Source organism: Thalassophryne amazonica, chromosome 10, assembly GCF_902500255.1.
Source record: "Thalassophryne amazonica chromosome 10, fThaAma1.1, whole genome shotgun sequence".
Taxonomy (NCBI): domain Eukaryota; kingdom Metazoa; phylum Chordata; class Actinopteri; order Batrachoidiformes; family Batrachoididae; genus Thalassophryne; species Thalassophryne amazonica.
This window is the reverse complement of record NC_047112.1, coordinates 59,532,684-59,551,601: the sequence shown is the minus strand read 5'-3', so window position 1 is coordinate 59,551,601 and position 18,918 is coordinate 59,532,684. Positions and strand designations below refer to the sequence as shown.

Here is an 18,918-nt window from a genome sequence, read left to right as displayed (position 1 = left end):
TGGACCATTTTCTTCAACTTCCACCAAAGATTTTCAATTGGATTAAGATCCGGACTATTTGCAGGCCATGACATTGACCCTATGTGTCTTTTTGCAAGGAATGTTTTCACAGTTTTTGCTCTATGGCAAGATGCATTATCATCTTGAAAAATGATTTCATCATCCCCAAACATCCTTTCAATTGATGGGATAAGAAAAGTGTCCAAAATATCAACGTAAACTTGTGCATTTATTGATGATGTAATGACATGCAGCCCCATATCATCAATGACTGCGGAAATTTACATGTTCTATTCAGGCAGTCATCTTTATAAATCTCATTGGAACGGCACCAAACAAAAGTTCCAGCATCATCACCTTGCCCAATGCAGATTCGAGATTCATCACTGAATATGACTTTCATCCAGTCATCCACAGTCCACGATTGCTTCTCCTTAGCCCATTGTAACCTTGTTTTTTTCTGTTTAGGTGTTAATGATGGCTTTCGTTTAGCTTTTCTGTATGTAAATCCCATTTCCTTTAAGCGGTTTCTTACAGTTCGGTCACAGACGTTGACTCCAGTTTCCTCCCATTTGTTCCTCATTTGTTTTGTTGTGCATTTTTGATTTTTGAGACATATTGCTTTAGGTTTTCTGTCTTGACGCTTTGATGTCTTCCTTGGTCTACCAGTATGTTTGCCTTTAACAACCTTCCCATGTTGTTTGTATTTGGTCCAGAGTTTAGACACAGCTGACTGTGAACAACCAACATCTTTTGCAACACTGCGTGATGATTTACCCTCTCTTAAGAGTTTGATAATCCTCTCCTTTGTTTCAATTGACATCTCTCGTGTTGGAGCCATGATTCATGTCAGTCCACTTGGTGCAACAGCTCTCCAAGGTGTGATCACTCCTTTTTAGATGCAGACTAACGAGCAGATCTGATTTGATGCAGGTGTTAGTTTTGGGGATGAAAATTAATTCATTTTTTCCTCAGAATTGAGTGATTCCATATTTTTTCCCTCTGCTTGGTCTATTTTTCCTGATTTCTTATAGTGTTTTTTAAAGCCAGAAAGTTGCCATTTGAAATGACTTTAGTTTTGTGTCATGTCTGTGAACTGCTTTTTTTCTACAAAATTAAACAACTGAATGAACATCCTCCGAGGCCGGTGATTCCATAATTTTTGCCAGGGGTTGTATATATACACACGAGGTCTGTTAGAAAAGTATCCGACCTTTTTATTTTTTTCAAAAACCTGATGAATTTGAATCATGTGTGCTTGCATGAGCCAACCTTGAACCTTTGTGCGCATGCGTGATTTTTTTTATGCCTGTTGATTGCGTCATTTGCTTGTAAGCAGCCTTTGTGTGAGGATGGGTGGGGTTGTTCGTCGTTTTTTCTTTGCAAGGAAATGGCGGAATGACTGGAGCAGCGCGACTGCATCAAATTTTGCCAGAAACTGGGCGACAGTCAGGTGGAAACCATTCGGATTATTCAGACGGCTTTCGGTGACGATCCTATGAGCATCACACAGATTAAGGAGCAGCACAACCGGTTTAAAGACAGCCGCACAACGCTGGAGAGCACGCCGCGCTCCGGTCGGCCATCGACATGCTGAAATGACCGGATCATTCCAAAGTGAACGCTGTGGTGATGTGGGACCGTCGTGTGACTATCCGAGAAATTGTGGAAGAGGTGGACATCAGCACTTTTTCGGCTCATTCCACTGTGACAGAAGATTTTGCCATGAAAAGAGTGGCGGCGAAATTCATCGGCACAAAGCTGATGGTGGAGCAAAAGCGCCTCCGTGTTGAAGCCTCACAGGACATGCTGTAACATGGCCAGCTCTTCCACCATTCGGAAGATTCAGACGACTTTCGGTGGCTTTTCAGTCGTGTGACTATCCAAGAAATTGTGGAAGAGTATACACACACACACAGTAAAACTTGCATATAATGGATTCAGGTGGATCAGCGAATTTTGTCCGCTATAATCTAAATCCACTATATGTATAAAATGGATTTGTTACAATCAGGAGGCGACAAACAATGGACAAGTAATCCCCAGCACTAATTAGCCTCACGTATTTCCTTGATTAAATGCCTGACCTTGAATAGGGACCTGCCTCATTTAATGGCCGGTTCAAAACGTCATCTGAAAAAATAAACGCCTGCCTTAAATAAGAGCCGGGCATTATGTGCATTAAAAAGATTACATTTGGTCAAGTCACCCTTTTTTCTAAAGCTGCGTTTACACATAATGACTGCACGCCACGAATGCCACTAAGTATGCATTCATGGCCGCTGATCATGAATGTGATGATTCGGGGCAGAGTCGTCAGATGTCCTCAGGAACTGCTGCAACCTGTTATCACGCGTTACGATTAATGGCACGTGTTGCTGGAGAGTTATCAGGAACCATTACACACGGTCAAGAATAATGTTCCACGTTGTTGCGCACTATCGTGCGTAACAGCGCATCGTTAAGTTTTGTCACGTTGTGAATGAGCTGAATTGTCTCCACACACACCCCCATATTCGCTCGTTTTCCCAAACATCAGGCACATGCAGCAGGTGGAACATCTGCAGGAGTGTGATGAGGACCAATGGAACGAGACTTTTAGCAGACTTGGCGTCACTGTCCTTCAGCATACTGCAGCAATGAAACTGAACACGGTGCAGCAGGGTTTAACTGTGCACATCAGAGAAGAACACTGTCATGCTCTATTAAGGATCACCTCTAATTAAGATGGATCAACACGGTCAGTTGCGATCTCCATGACATGAGGTGAAATGAGGGTGGTACGTGGCATTCGTGGAAGATTTCTTGACAACCAAAAACATGCTCCACAAATATCACGCACCAACACGCAATATTAAGAACCTATTCAGATGCGTTAAATCACGTTAAAAATGTCAGGAATGTGCCAAGAATGACACAAATATGACATTCGGAATGCGTCTTGCCTATGTGTAAACACAACACAAGTCCACTGCGGAGTGGTACCCAAACAGTCCAACTGTCAACCCCACTGAGGTCCTTAGTCTGGGTTTCATTAACATAAGATCACCATCCTCAAAATCATTGTTGGTTAATGATCTAACTATTGATCATCGCCTAGATATGATTGGGTTATGTGAAACCTGGCTTAAACCTACAGCTGTCCTCCCCTTAAATGAGGCCTGCCCACCAGCATATACATCTATGCAAGCATATACATATACATTTATGCAAGCATATACATTTATGCAAGTCCAGTGGTCCAGTGAGACATCGGCATCAATTTGACCAGTTAACGCTTAGCCTAGGCTCATGTGTCATACATCACACGGACAAAGAGAGGAACCTTGGGGTAATTTTTTATCCTACGTTGTCCTTTGGCCTCCACATTAGAAATATTACGAGGACTGCTTTCTTCCACTTGCAAAATATAGTGAAGATTTGTCCCATCCTGTCTATGGCTGATGCTGAGACCCTGATCCATGCATTTATCTCTTCCAGATTGGACTACTGCAGTGTTCTATTTTCTGGTTTACTGCAGTCCAGCATTAGGGCTCTCCAATTGGTTCAAAATGCTGCAGCCAAACTTTTGACATGAAGCAGAAAGTTCGACCACATTACACCCATTTTGGCATCCCTTCACATCCCGTACTAGTCTATAAAATTGTTCACGGACTGGCAACTCCCTACCGAGCTGACCTAATTAAACCTTATGCACTGGCCAGGGCTTTGCATTCTCAGGGTGCAGGACTACTTTATGTCCCTAGGGTGATTAAGAAGTCTGCAGGTCATAGTTTTCTCTTATCATGCCTTCATTTTCTTATCATAAAATTCCCTGAGATATGCTTCTAGATGACATATGACATATTAGTATTCAAAAGTGCATAGATTTTCTATGACTTTATTTTTGTGGTACCTTTTCAGAGTACCTTTTCTTTATTTTTGTTTAATAGGTGCTATAAAAATAATTTTTCAAGTTACAGTCACATTTTTATATTGTGTGTTTTACAATAACAAGCATTTGTAACATGTTATTTACTTGGAATTTAACAAAATATCTTCTCACTAGTTAAACCCAGCTGTGGTTCCAAGTCTAATTTTAAGTTAATTTGGAAACTGAATGATATACCAGACTTGTACCGGTGCCACTACATTATGCTGTCAAGTTATTCTAAACAAGCAGTTACTTGGCCAGGCTTCAGGTCTCTCTCCCAACCTCCGGACGCTCGTCACCAGATCCTGAAAGCCAGAAAAGCTCCTGTGTCCACTGTAGGACAAAACAGTCTGAACGTCCATGAACAAACGAGACAATCTGTGTGAAAAAGACAGAAACGTCTTTACTGGATTTGCAGTTTGTAATTGTATTATGTCTAACTGATGCACAATCCATTTTTCAGGTCATAAAAAAAACAATCACATAATGGGTTTAACAGGATGCCCTACAAGCCACACCTACATCTTGTGTTGTTAGGGAGATTAATGGACATTTCCATAGACATTTACGAGAGCAGAGTAAAGCCCCCAAAGACATTAGACACAAACATCACCATTCTGGATATTTCATCATGGATGCGACTTAGCCATGGTGGCAAACAAGCCTGTCACACCTCGAGGATGTCATACATCGTCTGCACATGCCGACCGTATTAAAAACCCTGGCATACGTTGGTGTACGTCTAATAAGTTATGGGTAGGTTTTAGGGGTGTAACGATACACAAAATCCACGGTTCGGTACGTACCTCAGTTTTGAGGTCATGGTTCGGTTCATTTTTGGTACAGTATGGGAACAAAATGCAAAACCTAAATTTGCTTGTTGTTTAAACCAAACTGGAAAATAAAATAATTGCAGAGTGCTATCTGGTAATAAGTTAAATAAAATGTTCTCAAATAAAGAGCAAATATGTCAACTGATTTCCTGAAAGCTGCGCTCCTCATGAAGTGTGAATTCACACACACACACACACACACACACCTTACCTATGCGTTTTAGTGAAGAAGTGCCACTCTGCAGTACTTTGCGCCGTCAGATCAGTTGGCTGAATGGAGTTCTCTCCCCCCACCTTTCCCCACCGGTTCTCTGTCTTGGCGCAACAAGTCAAAAAAGTCACAGCGCCTCAATAACGTCTCATTTACCACAAGCTCCATGCGATCCTGGCTGCACACGTGATGAAATCTCAAGAAAAAGTTATAAAATTAATTTAAAAAAAAATTATTTTCTGTGTGGCGCAAAGACACCATGCGCACGCACTGGATGATGTGCGCATCAATATTTACGTGTAACACTTCAGGGGAAAAAGCATTTACAGTACGTATTTAATTAAAAGTCAAACATTCTTTCGTCTAACATCTTTCTGTGTAAATATCTCATGTTACAATGTGGAGACCTGCGGCTTATAGACAAGTGTGGCTTATTTTTGTACAATTTCTTTTTTCATTTTAAATTTGGTGGGTGCGGCTAATATTCAGGTGCGTTCTATAGTCCAGAAATTACGGAAAACACACACACACACACAACGCGAACTCACCTGTGCACAGCCCTGTACCGAACCAAACGTCCCGTACCAAAACGGTTCAATACAAATACATGTATTGTTACACCCTTAGTAGGTTTTGTATGAGTTTGAAGCATGCTGATATACACTGTAATACGCCAAGTACCTCGAAAAAGTTTGGGCATATACAACATTTTTGAGGTATGCCAGCGCATGTTTCATATGTTCCGCACATGCAGGACATAATGTAACTGTTGACATGTTTCTTGTAAGTTACTCATAAGTTGAAATTTGTCCATTCATTGGCTCAAAGCTGCAGTCCTCATACAAACAGACTGTTTCAAAATAATAAAACCATTCACACACAGAGTACTGTATTTTTTGGACTATAAGTCGCACTTTTTTACATGTTTTGGCTTGGGGTGCGACCTATACTCCGGTGCGACTTATAAATGAAAAATATACCGGTAGGATCTCAATTAATTTACTGTAACAAAACAATTTTACGTGACAGAGTCAATCTATGTTTTAAAATGGCCACCAGAAAAGGAAATGCAATGCATCATGGGCACTGTAGTATGGTGGCCGTCCTATAGGTTATGCTGGTCGCGATAACCAATCAGAGAACAGAACGTTGGACGCGTATTCCTCACCTCACCCACAGCGTGAGAAGCTGACGAACACGGTGCTTGCTGTTATTCCAGCATGGCGAACAAAACAGCTTCAACCCTTGGATATCAGTGTGAGCAGAGTGTTTAAGTTGACGCTGAGAGCTGCGTGGGAGCACTGGGTGAGCGACGGTGGAGGATTAGCGTGTGCACTTGGAAGGAGCTGGCATTGATGATTGTGAAAAGCGTTTGAAGCAGACGAACATGGTGTTTATTCCGACACAGCTAACAAAACAGCTTCAACCCTTGGATATCAGTGTGAGCAGAGTTGACGCCGAGAGCTGCATGGGAGCACTGAGCGACGGCGGAGGATTAGCGTCTGCACTTGGAAGGAGCTATATCAACACCGCTGGGCGGTCATGAGCTGCGCAGGTAGGTGCTGCATGGTTTGGCTCGCAATGTGGTCCGCAAAATACAAACAGGTAGGCTTGTGTGACTGTTCCTGCGACTTCTGACTACCATAGAAAAATAAAAATTTCAACGTTACTGATAACTTAACAACACAACGGAGAAGGCCCGAAAAAATGCCACCAAAAAGAAAATCATACTCTGCAGATTACAAGTTAAGACTGGTTAAATATGCATCCGAAAACGGTAGCCGTCACAATATTATCATTTGAACTTTTCATGTTAACATACCTGTATGTCCATGGGACTTATAGTCCAGTGCAACTTATTTATGGTTTATTTTTCTTTATAATGGATAAAGTGGCTGGTGCGACTTATACTCCGGTGCGACTTATTTATGGTTTATTTTTCTTTATAATGGATAAAGTGGCTGGTGCGACTTATACTCCGGTGCGACTTATAGTCCGGAAAATACGGTAAATATAAAGTCTTAATCTTACCTGTTCCTTTCAGTTGGATTCATCGTCACAGCCTGATGAAAACTTATCCCCATAAAGCGTCCTGATTTTGGAAAACAACGTCTGAAAATAGTTTAATTCCTTGTCGCGGCTGGAAACGTAGCATTTTAAAAGAAGTCCCTCTGTGGTTTGTGCATTTCTCACCCTGAACTAGAGGACACCGGCTCTTTGTGCCACACCAAGACAATCAAATTATTTTAAAAGTTGAAAGAGCATACCTGCCAACATCTGAATTTACCAATGTGGGACACCCACGCATGGCTGCGAATGCAAAGCATAACTAGGATAACTATAAAACTGAAACATGAACAGTTTGTCCCATCTACTGTGCCAAATGTCATTATAAATGTTAATGTCAAAAAATATCAAATAAGAAGAAAGTCATATGATCTGCATACCACATTGGTCTTTGCAGGTCCCCACTGCCACAGAACCGCTGGGGGCACAAAACATTTCTTTGACATTACTTCCATTGTGGAACAGTGTGAACTGCTGGACTATATTAACTAAACGCAATGCAGAATTCAAAAACTTTAATAACGTACTGGACAGCTGTTTTTGAAAACTGACATTTCCTTGTGCGGGTTTATTTGTTAAGCAGTTTTGAAAAGAAACTAATTTCTTATTGCATAGTTTTGGAAATTCTGACATGTATGTTACTCATGGCCCTCGTAGCAGTGCATCCTGAAAGTATTCACAGCGCTTCACTTGTTCCACACTTAATGTTACCCCCTTATTCCAAAATGCATGAAATTCTTTTTTTTTTTCCCCTCACAATTTTACACATAATACCTCAATTACAATGTGAAGTTTTAGTTTTTTTTTTTTTTAGTTTTTTGCAAATTTATTAAAACACACCAAAAAAAATAAAAAAAAATAAATAAATCACATGCACATAAGTATTCACAGCTTTTGCCATGACGCTCAAAACTGAGCTCAGGTGCATCCTGTTTCTACTGATCATCCTTGAGATGTTTCTACAGCTTAACTGGAGTCCACCTGGGGTAAATTCAGTTGATTGGACATGATTTGGAAAGACACACACCTGTCTACATACAAGGTCCCACAGTTGACCAGTGTATGTCAGAGCACAATCCAAGCATGAAGTCAAAGGAATTGTCTGTAGACCTCCGAGACAGGATTGTCTCGAGGTGCAAATCTGGAGAAGGGTACAAAAATATTTATGCTGCTTTGAAGGTCCCAATGAGCACAGTGACCTCCATCATCTGTAAATGAAGAGGTTCGGATCAACCAGGACTCTTCCAAGAGCTGGCCACCCGTCTAAACTGAATGACTGGGTGAGAAGGGCCTTAGTCAGGGAGATGACCAATAACCCGATGGTCACTCTGTCTGAGCTCCAGCATTCCTCTGTGGAGAGAGGAGAAGCTTCCAGAAGCTTCCATCTCTGCAGGCCAGGCATCATTTTTGGAGGAAACGAGGCACCATCCCTACACTGAAGCATGGTGGTGGCAGCATCATGCTGTGGGGAAGTTTTTCAGTGGCAGGAAGACTAGTCAGGATTGAGGGAAAGATGAATGCAGCAATGTACAGAGACATCCAGGATGAAAACCTGCTCCAGAGCACTCTTGACCTCAGCCTGGAGTGACGGTTCATCTTTCAGCAGGATAATGACCCTAAGCACACAGCCAAGATATCAAAGAAGTGGGTTCAGGACAACTCCACGAATGTCCTTGAGTGGTCCAGCCAGGCCTGAATCCGATTGAACATGTCTGGAGAAATCTGAAAATGTCTGTGCACCGACACTCCCAATCCAACCTGATAGAGCTTGAGAGGTGCTGCAAAGAGGAATGGGCAAAACTGTCAAAAGATAGGTGCACCAAGCTTGTGGCATCATATTCAAGAAGACTTGAGGCTGTAATTGATGCCAAAGATGCATCAACAAAGTACTGAGCAAACGGTGTGAATACTTATGTACATGTGATTTCTTAGTTTTTTATTTTTAATAAGTTTGCAAAAAGGGTGTTATGAGTAGAATTTTGAGGGGAAAAATGAATTTACTCCATTTTGGAATAAGGCTGTAACATAAAATGTGGAAAAAGTGAAGCACTGTGAATACTTTCTGGATGCACTGCACGCTAACATCCTGTCCAGGGTGTACCCTGCCTCACACCCTCTGATTACTAAGAGAGGCTCCCCCCCCCCGTGAACCTTGATAGGAGTAAGCGGGTAAAGAAAATGAATGAATGAATTAATGTTACACATATTAGTTTCTCCTCAGACAGACTGAGTAACGTCAAGATATAACTGCTCATGCAAAATCTACATTTGAGAAACACTGTGGAGACTGTAGTTTTCATATTTATCTTTTTGATTATTATATCGCTTGAATCCTCCACCACCCCCCCCCCCCCCAAGCTGTAAATTCCCTCACTCCAGGAAGCTGGATATGATTTTTACTTGCACTCTACCTACATGGAATTGTCAAAGTTGCCAACTTGGCCCGGTGCCTCCCCTGGTGTCGGGTTGTGAAAGCAGGGGTTGTTGATGTTGCAGATAATGCCCTGAATCCAGGGCAAGGTACCTGCTGAAGGCAAGGCTTTGTTTGGAAAGTGACCTGCAAGTTTAAAAAAAGAAAAGAAAAAAGCAGCACAGCACAAGGAGATTAGCCTGAACAAAACAATTAAAGAGTGCATGAGTGACCTAAAACACAATTTTATAACAAAAAGAATAATAACCCAATGTAACCAAAGCTGCCCCCCCCCCCACTCCTGTCTGGCATCAAACTATAACAATGATGGCAACTGTAACTTGACATGCAAGACTGATCTCAAACAAGAACAAACACAGTGGGTGTTCTCACTCTCTCCCCCGCAGTCTCTGCACACGAAAATCTCACAGCAAAACCATTTTTTTTTTTTTTTTTAAAACGTCTTCCTAACACTCAAAACATGCAAGCAAACATGAACCAATATGTGACCTCTGCTGTCACTGCTTATCTCACATTCAATCCGTAAAAGGCAAAACAATTTAAATAAGTACTCAAAATACTACCGCAAGGAAAAAAAATGATCTGCCAACGTACAAGCTTTTCTATCAGTGACAAACATCAAAGCACACTATTTTGGAAGACTCAGAAATGTTGTGTTACATTATGCTAGTGCAGTATAGCATCACGTGACTTATTGTAATAAGGGACTTTTAATTGACATTTGAAAACATCAGATTGCAATAACGTGCCACACGACTCTCTCTCAGGAAACTAATCCACTTTAGCTGGTTGGCAAAGAGCCACTGTTAAACCTTTTAACTCTGTGTGTATGTGTGTGTACTGTGAGAGAAGTGGATCTAAGGACTGACAGGCAAGTCGAACATGAAACATCACTCACATTGGCTCTGCTTGTAAGGACGGTGAGAGTGACGAACACAGATGAGGATGACGAAGAGGAACAGCGGCCAGAGGATCTCAATGATCAGCTGAGTCTGCACGAGAGGGAAAACCAAAGTGTCGTAAGAAACTTTCAATGACTTCTGTCAGAAAGCAACAGGACTCTCCACTCCATCCATGGCTCATAACTGACACAAATAGTACTTTTGCATGAAATCACATATTCTAATTTTGTTTCATGCAGTGGACCAAACTCAACTGCTTCACTTTTAATCTGGAGAATCGGACACCAAACACATGAGGAGTAAAAAGCGTCCACCTTGTTTCTCCTGCGGTATGTGATGTTCTTCCAGAGCAGGAGGATGAGCGGTCTGAAAATAGCCATGGTTCCCTGCAGCTACATGTCCATTATGCTGGAATGGAACAAAAACACATTTAAACTAGAGCGCCGCACTCATAGAGCGCAATCCTCTGCCAACACTAGTTTCCAATTCCACAAACTTTTACCTTGGAAAAAATTTCAAGGCCAAAGTCCTGTTAGCAGTGACTTTTCATAAGCTAAATTAGATGTGATCAAATGTGTTTAGTTCATGCACTTGAATCAAAGTTGTTTTGTGGTGTTGACAGTTTTTTTTTTTTTCCAACTTTCAGTTTCTGAATTCTTTTTCAGAAAATTTTCACAGAACATTTGTTATCTTTGCTACACATCATTTGTTGTTGCTTTTTGGTACTTCGTTTCCAACTGATAAATGGGAGACTGACAAACAGGCATAAAATTGGAACCTCCATCCAATTTTTGTGGTGTAGTAAATCCATAACAGAAAAATGAGAATGATTCAGGCACTTTTGAATGAGATATAATGCAAAATGTACACCAAATGGGCTTTTCAATATTAAATTCAAATATCCACAAATGTCATAATGCTATATGAAAAACTGTGGGCTCCAGGCTGTTCACAAACAAACAAATAGGGGCGAAAACTTTGGTGGCAGAGGTAAAATTGTACAGTCAATCCTATTAATATTTGGACACTGGTAAACATTTGGTATTTTAGCGGTTTACCACAGCATATTGAAGTTGAAAGCAAATAATGAACATAAGCTCAAAGCACAAACTGTGAAAAGCTTAAGAATTTTTACACATTTACATTGAAACCAGATAAATGTTCTAATTATAAGAACTTATGTGTGGTTCCACCTCTTGAGGGTACCCCAAAAAAAAAAAAAAAACTTTTTGCTTTCCCCAGTATTGGTATCTATCATGAGAAAAATTTTATAATACTGTCAGCATGCGGAGTACCCTGATATTGACAAAAACCTGAAGAAACTACAGGGTTCATTCATTAAAGTTTTACCTTACCGTATTTTAATGATAGATTTTTTTGTTTTGAAGCAATTTGTATACCGTATTTTCTGGACTATAAGTCGCACCGGAGTATAAGTTCGCACCAGCCACTTTATCCATTATAAAGAAAAATAAACCATAAATAAGTCGCACCGGAGTATAAGTCGCACCAGCCACTTTATCCATTATAAAGAAAAATAAACCATAAATAAGTTGCACTGGACTATAAGTCCCATGGACATACAGGTATGTTAACATGAAAAGTTCAGATGATAATATTGTGACGGCTACCGTTTTCGGATGCATATTTAACCAGTCTTAACTTGTAATCTGCAGAGTATGATTTTCTTTTTGGTGGCATTTTTTCGGGCCTTCTCCGTTGTCTTGTTAAGTTATCAGTAACGTTGAAATTTTTATTTTTCTATGGTAGTCAGAAGTCGCAGGAACAGTCACACAAGCCTCGAGTGCCCTCTCGTGAGCTGCATTTTACCTGTTTGTATTTTGCGGACCACATTGCGAGCCAAACCATGCAGCACCTACCTGCGCAGCTCATGACCGCCCAGCGGTGTCGATACAGCTCCTTCCAAGTGCAGACGCTAATCCTCCGCCGTCGCTCAGTGCTCCCATGCAGCTCTCGGCGTCAACTCTGCTCACACTGATATCCAAGGGTTGAAGCTGTTTTGTTAGCTGTCCCGGAATAAACACCATGTTCGTCTGCTTCAAACGCTTTTCACAATCATCAACGCCAGCTCCTTCCAAGTGCACACGCTAATCCTCCACCGTCGCTCACCCAGTGCTCCCACGCAGCTCTCAGCGTCAACTTAAACACTCTGCTCACACTGATATCCAAGGGTTGAAGCTGTTTTGTTCGCCATGCTGGAATAACAGCAAGCACCGTGTTCATCAGCTTCTCACGCTGTGGGTGAGGTGAGGAATACGCGTCCAACGTTCTGTTCTCTGATTGGTTATCGCGACCAGCATAACCTATAGGACGGCCACCATACTACAGTGCCCATGATGCATTGCATTTCCTTTTCTGGTGGCCATTTTAAAACATAGATTGACTCTGTCACGTAAAATTGTTTTGTTACAGTAAATTAATTGAGATCCTACTGGTATATTTTTGCATTTATAAGTCACACCGGAGTATAGGTCGCACCCCAGGCCAAAACATGTAAAAAAGTGCGACTTATAGTCCGGAAAATATGGTATGTTTAAAAAGTGCTACCCAAAAAGGTTTTTGTAGCAGCAGCAGCAGCTGTGCATGTCCAGTACTTCTGTTGTGAAAGATCAGGGCTTCTGGTGTATCTGGCTCTCCTTGTGGAAATGCTTGTTGGCTGATGGTGAGTTTACTGTGGATGGCTTTGCCAATCTGTTCTCATAAAAGCGCCTCCTCGTCTTTATTTGGGCACCTGCTATAGGTATCGGCACAATTATAACCACATAACTTTTTTGTCAACCAGTTCCTCAGCTTTAGCGAATGGTGCAAGTTCACTTTCACAGTTGTTTTTTTCATGTTCTTCAGCAGATCAATTTATGCTTTATCGAGACAATCTTTCTTTGCTTTTTACTTTGAAAAGTTAAATGCATGAACAACTGGATTTCTGTCAAAAAGATTCGCCTTATCAATTCTTGATCTTTGCTCATAGCATAATTTGGGTCACTGCCCATCAAAACTGTGACGCACATGCCATTGAGTTTTGAAACAATTTCCTGAATATGAGCACATAATAGAGTCCAATACACATGCCCCTGCTCCTTTTGTCAGTAAACACATCAGTAAACACTCAGGAACCAGCCTTGACTGTTAAGCCGACAATATAGCCTCCTCCATGCAACACAGATGAGGTGGTTGTGTTTTCAATTATGAGCCATTCTTTCCACTCATTTTGATGCAAATTCATCTGTGACTCATTTGTCCGCAGGACATTTTCAAAACTGAGTGACTTTTGTCATGTTTTTCCACTCCTTTTTTGGAACTGTAATCTGTCTTTTCTGGCATATACTTTGACATGTATTGTGCAGTCAAGTCACACAGCTGAACTGACCTGACAGGAATTTTACTTGTCCTGCTCTTTGAAATATTGTCATTTCTCATGTTTACTTCCAAAAAGCTATCAAATGTGAGTAGAGCACTGATGTCATACCTTTCCCCTGCAGAAAGATGAGCTTCAGTGGATAAGGTTTTTCTTTCATCAACTTTTAAAATCCATGGTCTCACTTTGGAAATTAAAATGTGAACATAAAATTCCTCCTTGTGTACGATTCAACAACCTGTTTTTATGTGTCAGATGTGACGTTTTCCCAATGTGCCCAGTGTAATCGACTCAAGCCTGACAATCCTTTGCTTCATCCTGAAATCCTTCTAATCCTGTCAGCTTACCTCTGGCATTCTTCTGACAGTCAACATTCACTTTGGCTCGATGAGAGCCTGTGAACAAGTGAATCTCTGCAGTAAAAATCTAAAAGGACCATGTTTGTGCCAAGTTAGAAAGTGATGGTCAGGTTCATTTGAGTTGCAAATTAACAACAGGAAAAAAAAGGTGATATATGCACCTTCATCATTACATACAATCAGGTTATGCAAGTGTCAGTACTAGAGAGACTGATGATTGTTATTGTTCACGCTAGACAGAAACATCATAATTCATCATCATTGAAAGCGTTCAAAATCTCAGCGTGATCTATGAGCCATCTTTCCATTTTGACCTCTACATGTTATCATTTGCATAGCAGTTATTATAACTACCCTGTTCAATGGCTGATGCTGACGCATTGATTAATGATTTTGTGTCTTCCAGAATCTATTATTGTAATGTGTTATTTTTTGGCATGCTGTAAAAGACCGTGAGATTTCGTCAGGTGATTTACAATACAGACGCTAAGATAAGATCTAGGAAATTTGATCACATTAACCCCCGTGTTGTCCTTCCTTCATTAGCTCCCTGTGATTGCAAAAGGAGATTTTAAGATATTGTGAATGATATGTAAAATACTGAACAGGTGTGTACCCGCTTATGTTGGAGAAAGTTTGAAGCCTTATGTGCCATCATCCATCTGGTGGCCTCAGGATGCAGGCTTATTTCGTGCTCCTACCTTGAAATACAAGGTAGAGTCCTTTAAATATAAATCTAGCTATGATTAGTAAATGGTTTTATTTCAGTCAAATATACTGTTTTCATGCTGATAAAAAAAAAAAAAAAAAAAAATCTTGCATGGACTTCTAGAACTGATTTAGGGTCATTTTTCGGGTGCTGAATCTGAATCAGAGCTCAGATTTCCTCTCTCAGATCACATTTTTTTTGTAGTCTGCATGTTCTATATTGATGGATCACGCAAAAGTTGCTCATTTACTCATGAGTTTGACACCACTAATCATGCACAAAAGCAGCTACAAAAGCATAGTTTTTAAACCAGGTTCACAAAATGCAAACAAGAGCCATAATATTGTTTATGGTGCTGAAGAGGTTTGCGAAACTGCAGCTTCAAGCTTCAATGCTTGATATGAGAAATATGTTTTCATATCTCGGAAACATATGATTTGCAAAAACTAACACCAGATTCAGCGCCCCCAAATGACTCAAAATCCGTTGAAAAACTCAATGCAAGTAAAATTATGTTGACCAGTGTAATTATGTTCTAACTTGTTCTTATGCGATTGTTTTTTTTTTGGGGGGGGGGGGGGGGGGGGGAATTTTTATTGGAGTTTGGAATTTAAACAGTTGAAAGTGCCACATAAATAATGCAAGTGGTAATGCACTGTACTGCATAATAATCATTCTAATCCAATTACATTTGTTCTGCAAATCTGACTGGTTAATCGTGAGATTTCAGACCATAAAACATCGCGTTGATGGTGGCAAAATATATGACCATTTCACATTTAATGTATTACTCCGCTCCCTGACCGCATTACACAGATGTCAATAATGGCGCAGTCAGCTGAGAGCGAGAAAACTAGTGCAGCAACGACGATGCTGAAATGGGGGAATTTAATCTATCATACAAAAGTATTGATGTGGATTCTGATACAGAATTACTCAGTGCAGTTGATGAGATGGAGAAATCTGTGGATGTGCTCACAGAATTTCCAGTTTGGCATGAAGACGCTGTTGCTTATGGTAAGCTTCGCCGACCGAATTACTTACAGAAAAATAAACCGTGCAAACAATGGAATTGGATTAGAATGGGAATAACCCACTTGTGCCTGATGATTTGCGGACGTTAATGCTGGATTTTACGGTTACAAAGTTGAGTTTTACTGGTGACACGTTAGCCAAAATCTGAGATGATTCTAGTCTTTAAATATGAAATTTAAACAATGTGAGCCTAGCGCTTTCACTTTACATACAACTACAGTGAACAGCTAGTGGTCTCTCACAAGCGGTACGTCTGGTGTCAACACTGACATAAGAGCAAGTTGCACAGATGGCAGACAGAGTAAGTCTGCAATGAATGGGACTAATATTGAGCTAATTTACAAACGTAAACCACTGCAGAATTTCACAAAAGCATTAAAATTGGCAAAATAATTTCCTGGAATTGCAGGTGAGAGTTGTTTATGTTTTCTGTACATAGTAAAGGCATAACAGCATAACAAATTAATTGTTGGCCATTCACTTCAAAGTTTGTTATTGATTGTTTGCTATGATTCTCTGCATATTTTGGCCTGTTGCTACCAACTGATTGGTGGTGGATCATACTGCAAAACCAGTCAACTGTAAGCCATTGACGCTTAAGTTATTAATCAAGGAAAAAAACTAAACATTGACTGGATCGAGCTTTTAAAATATGAGGCTTTGTTCTTCATCACTTTTATATCAGTGTAAATTGAATAACTATTGTTTCTGGTCTAACAGCCTGGCAACAAACGTAATATTAAGATATTTCCTTGGCCTCTGGGGGAAGTGTAATGGCTATTTGGTGTCACTTTTACAGACTAACCAATTCATCGATTAATGCATGAAGACTGCATGAAGAAATGGAAAAACCTACTTATGAAATACATGACTAAGAGAATCGTTTTCATTAACCAGTTGTAAACAGCTCCCCCCCCCCATTGTGGCTCCGTCCCTGCTGTTTGATTGACATGAAGTAAATGCACTAGTCAAAAGGTCTACCAGAGAGAGAAAAGAAAAACTTCCTACAGCTCAAGACGGTCTTTAAGTGTGGCCAATAATTTAAAAACCATCATATAAAATACTAAATATCACATTTCATTCTAGTTAAAAAAGAACGTCGTGAACTGAGGCGTAACCTCTTAGCACTGTACAGACTATTCAAAGAAACTTAAACAAATACCTCGAAGAGCTCAAATATTATTACCTTTCTGTTATAAAATGTAAATATGGTCCCATGTTCCGAACACAGCAGCAGTGCGTTGCTCGTCTCGACATTCACTCTCCATTTCCCCAGTTTGCTAACAGCACGACCGAAAAGTTCCACCCATTTGAACCACGCTGATTGGTCAAACAGGAATTAAGGGGTGGACCAATGAAGCCGGTAAAGAACCTGATTGGTTTTTCTCCACGTTTTGTCAGTCAAGAGGAAGCCGAGTGGCTAGACATTAAAACTGCATTACATGGTTTGCAAAGTATAACAACATTCATGTAGAGATTATTTTACTGGGATAAACACTATTTATTCTGTCATAATACATGCAACTGTACAGCAAAACAGCATCCTTAATTAAAACTGAATTAGAGATTTAGAACAGTTTTTAGCAATATTTTAAAATGTATTGCCCAGAAGGCATTATATATATATATATATATATATAAAATACATAATACACACACACACACATTAGCAAGCAGACCAAGAATCTCGATCCCACATCAACCTTTTAATAAAGATATGTGCATTACTTTGTCAGCCTTTGAAATAATCAGTTTAAAAAGTCTCTTCTCATGATGGATAAATGATAGTTCCTACTGTGCAAACTGGATCACCAACATTTAATAGGTTCTTGGCCCTTCATCCAAATTCAAAGTCAATGCAGTATATTCCCACTAACAAATGAAGAGGTGTGTATAAAGTGGATCTAAAGATACAAAAGCTCTTTCTCAGTAGTATGGCTACAGTGTAAAACTTTCAATTACATTTACATGCAAACTTGACAAAAAATTAGAGGACCACTAAAGTATTAGAAATATATCTTACATCATTTTATTATTAAGAATAATAATAAAAAATAGCAAAATTCTTAAAAATAGACCATTTTCTATCAAATAATGCAGTTATAACAAACTGTGCATCTTCTCTTCTTTGTCTCAGGTACAGGCAGGGAAGCAGCGTAAGAAAGAAGCCAAGCTTTACAATAAAAACCTTTGCTGCAGCCTGATGATCTGCAATACTGTGACTATTTGTATACAGGAGTACGTGAGATACTGGAAGCACATAGTAATGACACACAGACCATTTGACCTGATTCAATAAAGGTCAGCACAGGTACAGTGGCAAAAAAGTAAGACTAAAAATATACTAAAATGGAAAATTTTCCTCCTGTACCTGACTTTAGTTAGTAAAGTGAAATAATATTGCATCTTTCCATTTTTCCATTGAGCTGCTGCTTTGCTAAACATCTGATAAATACAATTATTATATGGCTGTGATGCAACGTGCGCTGTGATTGGTGGTCGGATATTTTCCCATATCGGACCTGTTTCCATGACAATCAGCCCAAAACGCGCATTTTCTTTACAAACCAGAAGCTAAAAACGCAAGACAGACATGAACGTACTTCATAAATATCTAAACAACATCTGAAAGAACACGCAGATTGAAAGTTTACCAGCTAATGACCGGACCAACCATCTGTTAGCAAGTTCCTGCTCTGCTCCAGTGTTCTGTCGAGACACCGGCCATCAGCTCAGCTTCACAGCTCTGAAGTGAGCAGAGGAGGTGATGTTCTTTTTATTTTTTGGAGGTGAACTTCACCTCCGCTGCTGAACCGAACAGCTTCACTTCCACTCTATGAGCTCTGTCTACAAGCCGTCAGCAGCTTTCATATTCTTGATATTTCCCCATACAGACCTCGCAGTCAGTTAATAATTCTCTAATCATCAACGCCTCTACTTCTTAGCTCTCAGTTCAAAATATGCTTTCTTAATATGATATATGAGGTCTGTTAGAAAAGTATCGGACCTTTTTATTTTTTGCAAAAACCTGATGGATTTGAATCACGTGTGCAACCTTGAACCTTCGTGCGCATGCGTGAAC

At 40.2% G+C, this 18,918-nt stretch overlaps 1 protein-coding gene across 1 annotated transcript in view; it reads right to left on the bottom strand.

Annotated features, from left to right (window-relative positions):
* The window catches only part of zgc:172302 (phospholipid-transporting ATPase ABCA1), a 115,092-nt gene extending 97,960 nt beyond the window's left edge, over positions 1–17,132 (bottom strand). The window contains exons 1-5 of the mRNA XM_034180067.1: positions 17,023–17,132; positions 10,672–10,765; positions 10,354–10,447; positions 9,440–9,581; positions 4,167–4,291 (exon numbers count right to left, since the gene is read on the bottom strand). Coding sequence (XP_034035958.1) covers positions 4,167–4,291; positions 9,440–9,581; positions 10,354–10,447; positions 10,672–10,737 — 427 coding nt within the window. The 5' untranslated portion in view covers positions 10,738–10,765; positions 17,023–17,132. The remainder of the gene's footprint in view (positions 1–4,166; positions 4,292–9,439; positions 9,582–10,353; positions 10,448–10,671; positions 10,766–17,022) is intronic.
* Between the last annotated feature and the right edge of the window lie 1,786 nt (positions 17,133–18,918).